This window comes from Artemia sp. Qi Xiang Cuo, chromosome 10 (assembly GCF_049724085.1).
Source record: "Artemia sp. Qi Xiang Cuo chromosome 10, ASM4972408v1, whole genome shotgun sequence".
Lineage (NCBI taxonomy): Eukaryota > Metazoa > Arthropoda > Branchiopoda > Anostraca > Artemiidae > Artemia > Artemia sp. Qi Xiang Cuo.
The window spans coordinates 62,615,205-62,628,798 of NC_142803.1; the positions used below are offsets into that span (position 1 = coordinate 62,615,205).

A 13,594-nucleotide genomic window follows, 5' to 3' on the forward strand; every position below is an offset into this window, starting at 1 on the left:
GGGATAATTGTTCCCTTTCAATTGATTGTTTCAAGTGGGGTACTGGAACACTAGCGAGCTGTTTAAGGGCTCATCTTAAAGGAAATTGCTGTATCTGGTAACTTTCTTGATTAAAAAAAAACACACAGTATTTAAAATAAAATTCTTTTTTTACAAAAAAAACTGCATATTCATTTACAAGATGATGAATGACGTCATAATCGTAGGTTACAGCAATAAATGACGTTAACAGCAAAAAAATATGTTGCTTGAAAGAGAATCTGACTAGGCCATTTATCATGGTATAAATAACATATTTAAATTTTAAATAATATAAATACACAGATTTTATATATTCAAATAATATGAATATATTTCATTATGTAAATAAATAATTTTTTATGGCATAGAAAATATTCTTTAAAATAAAGACAAGTTCAGAGGGACTGGATAGCCTATCAAAGGAGTAGCCTGGCTTGGTCTTGGGTGGAAAAGCTTTACCTTTGAGCTCTTGGGGGAATTACCTCTTTTGTTTGTTTTCACTTTTTTTTTACTTTTGCTGCTATACATGGCTAGCGTAATCTTGAAACTTATTTACTTTGCTTCAATTATCAAAATAAACCTCACCATTTTTCGAGTTTCGCATCAAAGCTATCTAAATGATTTCCCTCACTCCTAAAATAATTGAAAAAAAAGTTTTATCTTTTCTCTGTAACAAAACAGAGAAGATTACAGAGAATTAAAAAACTCATACAGCTAATCCTACTGGGACTTGTCAATATATTCAATATAAATTCTTAACTCTATTTCTTAACCTTTAGCCTTATCCCAAGTTCAAGTTTTGAAGTTTATTTCTCTCTCCTCCCAACAGTCTATGAACGTGTTTTTTTTATTCACCCTATTACATAAAAATGAATAAAATAAAATTTTCATGGATAAATCTCGAGGGAGTACCTTAAAGTTTAACGCCTGCAAGGGTTGAAAGTAATGCTCAAGAGCTACTTGAAAGTACAAGTTTATTGTAACCTCTGGTATGTATGAAGTGTATAATCTCAGATAAAATCCTTAAAAAGTTTCTATCCTTTATGAATTCTACAGTGTTTGGATAGATTATACTCTAGGCAGAATTTTTTTTCGTACATATATTACGCTCGAATGATTTGAATGTCACATACTTGACACCCAAGAGATGCTCTTTCGTTATGAGTTCTTCAGTGTTTAGATAAATCAGAATTAGAGGTGAAGCTTTTTTCACATACTTGACCCTAGCATGGTTTTTACTAAAAAATTGCCACTATAACTAAAGCAAATTTTCACAGTCCAGAAACGCAAAAGGCTTCTAAACCAAATAAGTTCTTTGATGTATAATTAATTTAGAAGGAACAGTGAATCTTTATTCACATACTTGACACTCGTGAGGTTTAACTCCCGTATGAATTTTATGGTGTCAATATAAATTAGAACTAGAAGCGAATCTTTTTTCACATACTTGGCACACGTAAGATTTCTCTCCCGTATGAGTTCTTTGGTGTTTAAACTGATTAGAACTGGAAATTAAGCTTTTTTCACAGGCTTGTCACACGAAAGATTTGTCATCTGTATGAGTTCCTCGGTGTTTAGATAGATAAGAATTGCAAGTGAAACTTTTTTCACGCACTTGACACACGAAAGGATTCTCACCCGTAACAGTTCTCCGGTGTCTAGATAAACTTGAACCATCAGTAAATTTTTTTCCACATATTTGACACTTGTATGATTTCTTCTTCGGTGTAAACAAAAACTAGAACCAGAAGAAAACTCTTTTTTACATACTTGGCACTCGTAAGGTTTCTCACCTAGACCACCCCATCAATTTACATTATTTTCAGTCCATTTTACATCATTTTAACATCAAATATTGCACATTTTGAACATTTTCCATCCCTACATTCAAAATGAAAACAGGTCCTTCGAAATCAAATTTGGCCTCATTTTCACAATATGAACAGGGGTGTCTGCCTCACCTAGATCACCCAATTAATTTTGCCCCCCTTTTCAATTGAATCCACACCATTTTAAATTAAAATTTCGGATATTTTTACAATTTCAAATCTCGAGCTTTAAAATCAAAACAGGTCTTGTGAAATAAGAGTTTAATTAAATTCTATTTTTACTATGCTACTAATAAAATGTAATAATTTAATATGATTTAATATTTAGTAGATAGTTTGTTATACTGTATTAATATCAATATCTAAATAATTGTTACCATCTTTCTCTTTTCTTTCTATAACCTTTAAAATCATACCTTTATCTAATTTTTTAAACGTCTTTGCAAAATCGCTTAGATTAAATAAATTTTCTGAATCGGAAATAATTTTTTTTAATAACCCTTGGCTTCCTTCCCAAAATCCCGTCATTCGATGAAAAAATTCTGGGATGGAAACCAAACACGCGTCAGAAACAAGTTTAAGAGTCTGTCAAAATATATAACTAAAAATCAAATAGTGTTATATAGGTATTATTTAGTAAAAGTAATAAATTGATTTTTAATGTAATCAGGTTGGTGCAACTAGAATAAAGGAATGAGTTTGTTTCGGAATATTATTTTAGAAGACAAAAAAAAATAATAAAAATGAAAATGTGCCAATAGCACCCGTAGTTACCAGGCGGTGACCAATACAAGGACTGACAGGACCCAACGGTGTTTGACATCCAGGATCTGACACGACTGTGGATTTTCAACGTGATATTTATAGGTCTTTAAGGAAAATATCTCTCCAGGCTTTAGAGGGTCACTCAATTGATTTTTGAGCACATAAAAGGACTGTTGGTGAATTTTCGACCAATGGCCAATGATAGATTCACTTAAGTATTTGCCGCTTTTTTGGTAGAAGGACTGCTTGAATGTTAGGCAAATCACCTCCTTGAATAATTGCAACCCCCGAAAGGAGCTAATTCAGTTCTTCGTCGTCTCTAATAGAAATTGTTAGAAAACTTATTAAAAAAGCACGACACCAACCTCAATATTTTCAGACATTTTTAAGGGAGGCATATTTTTCACTAATTCTTTAAATTCCATGTCATTTGCTAAACTGTTAATAATAACGTTTTAATTTCTGACTAGAGTTGTACTGTTTTCTTCACAGAATGCCAGTCCTGGATATTCTTTAATTAAATGAAATAATATGAGGTAGCGTCTGACAGTTGATTCACATATCATATATGTCTTCATACAATGCTTATAAAACTCACTATCACTATAAGCTGTATTGTTCATTTGTTTTTTCAAATAATTCAATAACTGTCCTTTTTTAGCATAGCAAAGAACAGCTAAATACTGAAGATGATTTTCTGATATGTTTAACTTCATTAAAGATTCACATAGGCTGAAGTTCGGTTGCCCGAAATTCTCTTCTTTCAAGGATAATACACTGAATATATCTTCATCAAACTTGAAGGCACCATGCATTCGAAGAGCACGCAATGCCACTTTCATATTTGCAAGTAACGTAATAGAATTGTCAATACTGTTACTGCTAGCAGATTTTCGTTTACGTTTACTCAATTGGTTTCCTTTTTTAAATTCATCCATTTTCTTCCATATTCCAAGAAGAATATTCCTCTCACTTGAATCTAGCATCCCAAGCGGCACTAAATAATCCTTAGGGAAAGTTGCTGGTATTCCTTTACCATGAGACATCTGCAAACAGAATAGTATCGTTAGTTTAAGCATACTGAACAATCATAAATCAAGTTCAAGATTAAATTGGTTTTACCACATCCAGAGTTTCCACAAATCAACAGTCGAAACGGCCATTGAGGTGCTAACAGGTTTTTTTTTTAAACGATCTTTTTTTTCAGATTCATTTACTTTAATAGGTATTTTTCGATCCTTTTACTTGGAAAAAATTTGTGTTAAGTAAAATTCAACTATTATAGCTATGAAGCTTACAGCTTAGCTTTAGTTATGAAGCTTAACTTGAACACCTAACTAGCTTAACTGTAATACCTTAATTAGCTTAATAATACTTTAACTAGCTTATATATTGAAGGGATTAAATCCCCCTGATACCGTGTTTACTTTATTTTTCAAAACTTTTCTTTTAGTGTCATTCAAGTCTAAAGCTTTTTATTTTGTTTTTCTAAGAACATTCTATTTTTGTTTGCTCTTAAAGTACACTGAGTTTCTGATAGGCTTTCTGTTTTTCCGAACAATACATCTTTAGAATTCTGTAATATTATTTTATTTTTAACGATATTCGTTTTGATACCTTTCATTTTTTTCTTTGCTTTTATCGTCCCCCTCTTTTAAATAGGCGTATACTTTTTTTCTTAAACCTACTAACTCCGGCATTATTGTTCCAGATAATTTATTCTTGATCATACCTATCACTTTTTTATTGACTGCAGGGAAATTACATGGGTTATCTTTTTTATAATCCAGTATCGAATTTTTCTTGGATTTTTCTTGAATTTTTTTTATCTTTTTTTTCTTGGAGGTCAGATTTAATGTCTTCATAAAAATCCTTAGTTCGAATATCATAAATAAAACTATCCGTATCCATATAACATAAGTCAATGTTTTCACTATATTTAGGTTCTATGTATTTATAATGAAATTCATACATTAATAGCTTGGATAATTCTAATACAGCGAATCCGATATTAAATAGGCTTATCCAGATTTATTTTTGACTTGGCCATTCTGGCTACCGAGAAATTCTCGCTAAAGATTATTTCCGATCTAAAGTTATGTTTTTTGATTATTTTCTTCTTTGTTCGTCACTAAGGATTATTTCAATACTACCTCTTTACCTAACATATTCCAGTTACCCCAAAACAAGTACTATTCATGAGGTAAAAGACATATTTCTTGAAATCATTCTACCACTTTTTTCATAAATTAGTATTATCAATTATATATTTTCTTAAATAATGTGCTTATGTAAAAGGTTATTTTTTTTATAATCCAGTATCGAATTTTTCTTCGTCAGCTTCAATATCTTCATAAAAATCCTCACTTCGAATATCATAAACAAAACTATCCGTATCCATGTAGCATAAATCAATGTTCTCATTATATTTCGGTTTCATGTATTCATAATGAAATTCATACATCAGTAACTTGAATAACTCTAATGCAGCGAATCCGATATAAATAGGTTTATCTTGATATATTTTTGACTTAGCCATTCTGGCTACCGAGAAATTCTCGCTAAGGATTATTTCCGATCTACAGTTTTGTTATTTAATAATTTTTTGTCTTTTTTCAGCACTAGTGATTATTTAAATACTAGCTCTTTTTCTAACATTTTCCATAGTTTTCCCAAAACAAGCATTAATCATTAATTTATAGAAATCTTTCTCAAAATAATTCGTTCCCTTTTTTCGTAATTTAGTATTATGATTGATATATTCTTTTAAATAGGGTGATTCAATAAGTTCTAGTATTCTATGTACCTTTTTCAATATTAACCCATGCTTTAAATAAAATGCTAAATTCTTACATTGCGCAACATAATTTATTTGATTATGTACGGTTGTACTTAATTTACATTGAAAATGTTCAGGAGCTAGTGGTAAGTCTTTATGTAAATTGTGTAACTCGCTTGGATATTCTAAATCAACTTCATAAATTACGCCTACATTATCCTCATTCATTTCTGACTGAACATAAACTTTTAATTATTGGTAATAGTCTGAGGTGTTTTTCTTTTAAACGGTCGGGTATATTAATAAATTAAAAATCTTGTTCAGGTAAAATTTGAGACATTGCCCAAGCGTATAAGTTATAAGAAAAAAGCAAGAGAAATTTCAGATATCCCTAAGTATATGTTTAAAGAACAAGAACACGATAATAACCCGAGCATTCAATGGATTAGAGAAAGTCCCTTTCAGTTAATATTTCAATGAATGCAAATGAAGCTGATTTCGGATCACTTTTTGACTCTGCTGTTAGAGATTTTAAAAATAGAATGAATGATAGAGATAGTTAGATCACGACCATATGACTGGTAATATACGTGGGTTTACTCATGCAGAATGTAATAAACACTATACAGTTCCTAAACATATCCCTATTGTAATGCATAATCTCTCAAAATATGACTTTCATTTATTTCTTAGAGTTAGTACCTGATAACGGTATTTGTGATTCAGCAGAGAGTTTATTTAAATAATAAATTAAATAATTGGAAGGTTTTGTTTTATCAAAGGTTTTCATATATTTATTATTAGCTTTAGCATACATTTTCATACACTGAGATACGCCACCTCTCATTCCTATTTTAATAAAGGTATACATATCTTCATAAGAAAAAAAAATAGAATTTTAGATTTAGAGTGTTTGAGAAAAGCTTCCCATGCTAATCCCGTTGCTGAGAAGAAGTGCAGTGGATCTATTTTATAATTATTTAAACATACATTTCTAAAATTTTAACGACATCCGATAAAATTTAAACATCACTTTTTAGATACAATTTATATTTCTGTACACCCTTCTGTTACGGTAGTTACAAATGCCCACTAGAATCTTCACCAAAGTATTCGTGATATTTATTTGTGTTGTGTCAAAAGAACAACATACTTGGAATTCATAAGCAAACGGCTTTTGCTCCGCTTCTTTAATTGTCTTTTTATTTTTATTGAATTCCTCATTATACGATTCAAAATCAGCTATTATGTAATAGGGTACTTTCATTTGTTTAGCTATATTTTTAAATTCATTTTTTAATCCTGGTTTTGGCATAATGATATCAGGATCTTCACAGTTTTCTTTTTTATCATGCTTTTCAAATTTTTCTTGTTAATTACAGCGTCTTCCACAAAATGTACATTGATTAATTTTCGATTTAGCTTTTGATATTTAGGGTGCAAGTAATTTACTAAAATCTTTAATTGAAACTAAATGGAGTAAATTGTTCACAGGTGTAGCAGTTTTTCCATTGATCTTTGTTTTAAAAATATGAGCTCTAATCACTTTATTTTCATTTATTTCAATTACAATTTTTTTATTATTATATTTGTTTTCAAATTTATAAATATCTTGAATGTCCAAAGGAAAATTGGCAATCCCTTTAAAGTTGAATTATTTTCATAGAGTTTATATTTTGAGAGCCTATCAATATTTCTATCATTTGCTGGGTAAAGATAAGCGAGTATTGACCAAAAAAAAAGCATTTATTATCATTATTTTTTCTATTAATGCAAGTTTTTTAGTTTTTACAAATTCAGGTAGTTCTTTATAAGTGCCTCCCACACATTTTGGTTATTTTGTCATTTTATAGTCTATTCAATCGACTCCTTCAAATTGTAAGCCTCATCTGGGTGTATTCTCAATGACTAATATATGTATATTCCTGTGATTACTATTTAGATTTGCTTGATTGATATCACCATTTTTATTGAAAAGCCAGAAATAGCTATGATAATGGATAGGTTTGAGTTCTTCATTGTCCTTCTGAAAATAAAATATTACAGGTTTTGTTAATTCAACTCTGTAACTATCTCTATCGTTCATTCTATTTTTTGAATCTCTAACCGCAGAGTCAAAAAGTGGTCCAAAATCAGCTCCATTTGCATTCATTGAAATATTAACTGTAAGGAAATTTTTCTCTAATACATTGAATACTTGGATTGTTATCGAATTCCACTCCTTTAAACATATACATTGGGATATCTGGAACTTCTTTTTTTTCTTATTTATAAATAAATTTGAAATGTCAATATTCCTATTTGTTAGCCGTGTTTTTAGGGCTTAAATCTCTAATGAGTTTATTTCATTTTCTAACCCTGTTTTTAAATCTGTAATAATATTAAATCTGTAGGGTTCCTTATCATTTCGACGCTTTGCATTACGCTCTAATTCAATTAGATTATCTTCAAGTAATATTTTATTATTAAGGTGCTTATTTACTTTACTTAATAGTTCCTCTTTTCTACCAACAGCTTTTATATCAAATAGGTTCGTTGTTGCGTGTAATTCATGAATTGTGTAACAGGATAGTTTATTTTTATCTGGACGGATTTGGATTTTCATTGTAAACTGCTTTTAATCACTTTTGCCATGCCTGCCACTTATTAGGAGGTGATTTTATTAATCAAAATTCTAAATCTTAAAAATATTTAAGCCTGAGGAATTTTATTGCTTGCTATTTACAATTCTGGAGATTTTCTTGAGAACGTGGACATCTGTTAATGTTTATTAATATGTTTAATAATTTAGATTGGTTTAAATAATTTAAATCTGTAATAAACAGTGATTTATTGTATGCGATGTAAGATGGTTACTGCAACTGAGTCTTTAATTCCTACGCTTTCAAAAGAAACGATATGCGAATGATTAAAGGCATTTGTACACTTTGTGGTTGTAAGAAAAATCTTTTTTTTTTTAAAGGAAGCAATGCGCAAAAATCCAGGATCAAAGATAGTGGTGTTTGTACCGACAAGAGTTGCGTAGAAAAGAAACTTTTAAAACTCTATTATTTTAACTTTTCAGGAATTGATGATTTACATAGAAAATTAAAAAAAATGGCTTTACTGTATCAAAAACTAAAATCAAAGAAGTGTTGCAAAATCAAAATAGCTATTCTTTACATCATCCAGCTTATCCTACATTTAAAAGAAGACGCGTTTAAACTCATAGTGTCGATGATCAGTCGAAAGCAGATTCGGTTGATTTGCAGAAGTATAAAAGTGAAAATAACAATTTTAATTATATTCTTACAGTCATCGATTGTTTTAGTAAATATGCTTGGTGTAAGAAAATGTATAAAACGGGTAAGAAAATTATTAATGCTTTTACAGATTTATTTAAAAATAGAAAACCTAAAAAATTACAAACAAGTAAAGGTAAAGAATTTGTTATGATAAATGTTCAAGTATTTTTAAGAGTAATGAAATTCATTGGTTCTCATCTGAAAGTGAATTGAAAGCTCAAATTGATGAACGGTTTAATAGAATAATCAAAGAGAAATTATGGGAATATTTTACTCATCACAGCACAAACGCTGGATAGATGTATTACCCTCTCTCGTTAACAATTATAACAATTCTCATCATCGATCCATCAAAATGAAACCAATAGAAGCGAGTAAAAAAAGAAAATGAAAACAAGGTGTACACAAATTTAATTCTTGATGTCGAAGTTCAAAAATCATCCCTAAACAAATTCAATGTTGGTGATTTGGTTAGAATTAATAAAAGTAAGGGTGTTTTTGATAAAGATTACGTAACCAATTACACAACTGAAGTGTTCCAAATAGCTGCAGTGAAACAAATCTTGTAAAACAAGACTATCCCAGATTTCCGTCTCAATCACTCGGACTATCTGTCCTGGCTTTTTCTACAATTAGCCATGTCTTAATATCAGCAAAGTAGTTGATTTTAAATTCAAAATCAATTAAACTGAAAATCAAGTATTTTGCAGGCATCAAGACATGGCTAATTGTAGAAAAAGCCAAGACAGAGAGTCCGAGTGATTGAGAGGGAGATCTGGGATAAACCCTTTTTAGGATTGTATAAAAATGATAAATAACCTTTAACGTAAGAACAGTCGGATAAAATTGGTGAAGTCATTATTGGTAGTTTTAAGGAAAACGAACTCTCGAAAGTTATTCAATAAAAACTTTAATTCTATAAATGGATCCTATAAAGTTAAATAAATTGTAAGCGAGTATAGTGAAAAGTAGAGAAATAAAAAGAAATACAGTTTAAGAACGTTCCTTAAGTAAATTCTGGGATACATGAAGAACTTTTGAGAGAAATCAATGAGGACAATGATTCTGAGGCATACTGTTTTGAAATGCCAGGTTTTTATTTAGATTTTCGATATTCAAAAGAGGCTATAGATGAATCAGGAACACTTAATCAAAGATATGGAGGAATGATGAAAGGTGTAAAATCTAGTGAATTAGAAAAACAAGTCTTAGCTTGTAAAAATCTACATAAGGAGGTTAGAGGATATTAAAGTTAAATTTGGTGTTAAACGACCTCAGCAAGGAACTGGGATTGACCTGAATGCAAATGATATGATTGAAAAATTATATAATCTGCTAGGTAGCAGAGCTGCTGGAAATACACCTGATGAAGTGAGAAATGAAGCTATTAACCTGCTCGATTCATTATGTAAAAATAAAATTATCAGAGGAAACGCTATAGCGTTGTTTCTACAGAGATTTATAAGAAAAACTAAATGAGTTTTATAAGAAAAACTCCGGTGTCAATGCAACCCCCCAGGACCTAGGGGAAGGCGTTCTAAGTTATGCCCTAAGGGTATGTATGGCTCTTATGAAAGAGATGCTCGTATAAACTTCATAGACAGCTCATTTGATTGGAAATTGAAAGTTCTAGTTCACTGTTTAATAGTCAAGAGAGTTAAGGGCAACTAGCTCCCCCCTCACCTTTTTTCCCCAAATCCATCCGCTACAAATTTTGAGATAGACAGTTTTTTGGAAATTGTGCAAAAATTAGATAACAAAACTACCCCCAGGGCCAGGGGGATAGGCATTGTAAGTGTTGTCCTGGGGGCGTATATGGTTCTTATGAAAGGGATGCTCGCATAAACTTCGGAGAGGGCTCATTTGATTGGAAATTGAAAGTTCTTGTTCACTATTTAAGAGTCAAAAGAGATCGAAGGCAACTAGCCCCAGACCCCTCCACGCTCTAAATTCATCAGATAAAAATTTTGAGATTGATATTCTGTTACAAATAGTTCGAAGTTCAGATAACAGAAAATCCGGTGTCGACACAGCCCCCCAGGGCCCAGAGGTAGGCGTTGTTAAATATGCAATAATATTAAATCTGTAGGGTTCCTTATCATTTCGACGCTTTGCATTACGCTCTAATTAAATTAGATTATCTTCAAGTAATATTTTATTATTAAGGTGATTATTTACTTTACTTAATAGTTCCTCTTTTCTACCAATAGCTTTTATATCAAATATTTTTGCTGTTGCGCGTAATTCATGAATTATGTAACGCGATAGTTTATTTTTATCTTGAAGAATTTGGATTTTCATTGTAAACTACTTTTAATCATTTCTGCAATGTCTGCCACTTATTAGGAGCTGATTTTATTGAACAAAATTCCAAATCTTAAGAATAGTTAAGCCTGAGGAATTTTATTGCTATGCTATTTACTATTCTTGAGATTTTCTTGAGAACGTGGACATCTGTTAATGTTTATTAATATTTTTAATAATTTAAATTGGTTTAATAATTTAAATCTTTAATAAACGGTGGTTTATTGTATGCGATGTAAGAAGGTTACTGCAACTGAATCTTTAATTTGGACACTTTCAAAAGAAATGATATGCGAATGATTAAAGGCATTTGTACACTTTGTGATTTTAAGAAAAATATTTTTTAAAAAAGGAAGCAATGCGCAAAAATCCAGGATCAAAGATAGTGGTGTTTGTACCGACAAGAGTTGCGTAGAAAAGAAACTTTTAAAACTCTATTATTTTAACTTTTCAGGGATTGATGATTTAGATAGAAAATTAAAAAAACATGGTTTTACTGTATAAAAAACTAAAATCAAAGAAGTGTTGCAAAATCAAAATAGTTATTCTTTACAGCGTCCAGCTTATCATACATTTAGACATAGACGCGTTTAAATTCATAGTGTCGGTGATCAGTCGAAAGCAGATTCGGTTGATATGCAGAAGTATAAAAGTGAAAATAACAATTTTAATTATATTCTCACAGTCATCGATTGTTTTAGTAAATATGCTTGGTGTAAGAAAATCTATAAAATGGGTAAGAAAATTATTAATGCTTTTACAGATTTATTTAAAAATAGAAAACCTAAAAAATTACAAACAAGTAAAGGTAAAGAATTTGTTATGATAAATGTTTTTGAAGAGTAATGAAATTCATTGGTTCTCATCTGAAAGTGAATTGAAAGCTCAAATTGTTGAACGGTTTAATAGAATGATCAAAGTGAAATTATGGAAATATTTTACTCATCACAGCACAAACGCTGGATAGATGTATTACCCTCTCTCGTTGACAATTATAACAATTCTCATCATCGATCCATCAAAATGAAACCAATAGAAGCGAGTAAAAAAAGAAAATGAAAACAAGGTGTACACTAATTTATTTCTTGATGTCGAAGTTCAAAAATCATCCCTAAACAAATTCGAACACTTAATCAATGATATGGAGGAAAGATGAAAGGTGTGAAATCTAGTGAATTAGAAAAAAAGTCTTAGCTCGTAAAAATCTACAGAAGGGGGTTAAAAGCTATTAAAGATAACTTTGATGTTATACAACCTCAGCAAGGAACTGGGATTTACCTGAATGCAAATGATATGATTGAAAAATTATATAGTCTGCTAAGTATTAACGCTATAGCGTTGTTTCTAAAGAGATTTTTAAGAAAAATTAATTGAGTTTTATAAGAAAAACTTCGGTGTCAATACAACCCCCCAGGGGAAGGCGATCTAAGTTATGCCCTAAGGGCATATATGGTTATTATGAAAGAGATAGGTATGTAAATTATGCCCTGTAGGCATATATGGTTGTTATGGAAGGGATGCTCGTATAAACTTCATAGAGGGCTCACTTGATTGGAAATTGAAAGTTGTAATACGCTTTTTAAGATTCAAAAGTGATTGGAGGGCAGCTAGCCTCCCCTCACACTCCATTTTTTTCCCAGAGGCACTTCATATAGAAGGGGTCGTCGTATAAACTTCAAAGGAGGCTCATTCGATTGGAAATCGAGAGTTCTAGTGTCCTTTTTAAGAGTCAAAATTGATCAGAGGGCAACTAGCCCCCCAAGCCCTTTTTCCCCAAATACATCTGATAAAAAATTTGAGGCAGCCATTTTGTTAAAAATAGTTCAAAGATCATATAACAAAAACTCCTTTACGCATGGTCATCGTTAAAAATAGATCAAAGGTCCGATAAGAAAAACTCCTGTGTCAACACCCCCCCCCCCCGGCCCAGGGCAGGCGTTGTAAGTATTGCTCTGGGAGCATACATGGTTCTTATAGAAGGTATGCTCGCATAAACTTCGGAGAGTTGAAAGTTCTCGTTCATAAATTTTATGGAAGGTATGCTCGTATAAACTTCTGAGAGTTGAAAGTTCTCGTTTCTGACAGATAAAGCTCATATGATTGGAAATTGAAAGTTCTCTTTCACATTTTGAGAGTCAAAAGAGATCGGAGGGCAAATATCCCCCCTCTCCGCGCCCTATTTTCCTCAAACCCATCCGATAAGAACTTTGAGAGAGCCATTTTTTTCAAAATAGTTCAAAGGTCAGAAAACAAAAACTCGGGTGTCGCCACAACCTCCCAGGACCCGGAGGGCAGGCATTGTAAGATATGTCCTGGGGCCGTATTTGGTTCTAATGAAAATGGTGCTTGTGTAAATTTCAGAGAGGGCTAACTTGAATGGAAATTATAAGTTGTAGTACATTTTCTCAGAGTAACAAAAGACCGGAGTGCATCTAGCCCCTCCCTCCCTCCACGCCTTGGGGTTAATCGGATGGATAAACCCATCCGATAATAGTTTGAAGTGACTATTTCGTTAAAAATAGTTCAACCATCAGATATTAAAACTCCGGGATCGAAACAACCTCCAAGGGCCCAGGGACAGGCGTTGTAAGTTATACTCTGGGGATAGATAT

The 13,594-nt window shown here is 31.4% G+C and overlaps 2 protein-coding genes across 2 annotated transcripts in view; one reads left to right on the top strand and one right to left on the bottom strand.

Moving 5' to 3' along the window:
• The window catches only part of LOC148948009 (uncharacterized), a 280,284-nt gene that overhangs the window by 158,515 nt on the left and 108,175 nt on the right, over positions 1 to 13,594 (top strand). The gene's annotated exons all lie outside the window — the stretch shown is intronic.
• LOC148948011 (uncharacterized) overlaps positions 1 to 13,594 on the bottom strand; it is a 65,059-nt gene that overhangs the window by 3,082 nt on the left and 48,383 nt on the right. The window contains exon 5 of the mRNA XM_089095762.1: positions 3,094 to 3,661. Coding sequence (XP_088951888.1) covers positions 3,094 to 3,661 — 568 coding nt within the window. The remainder of the gene's footprint in view (positions 1 to 3,093; positions 3,662 to 13,594) is intronic.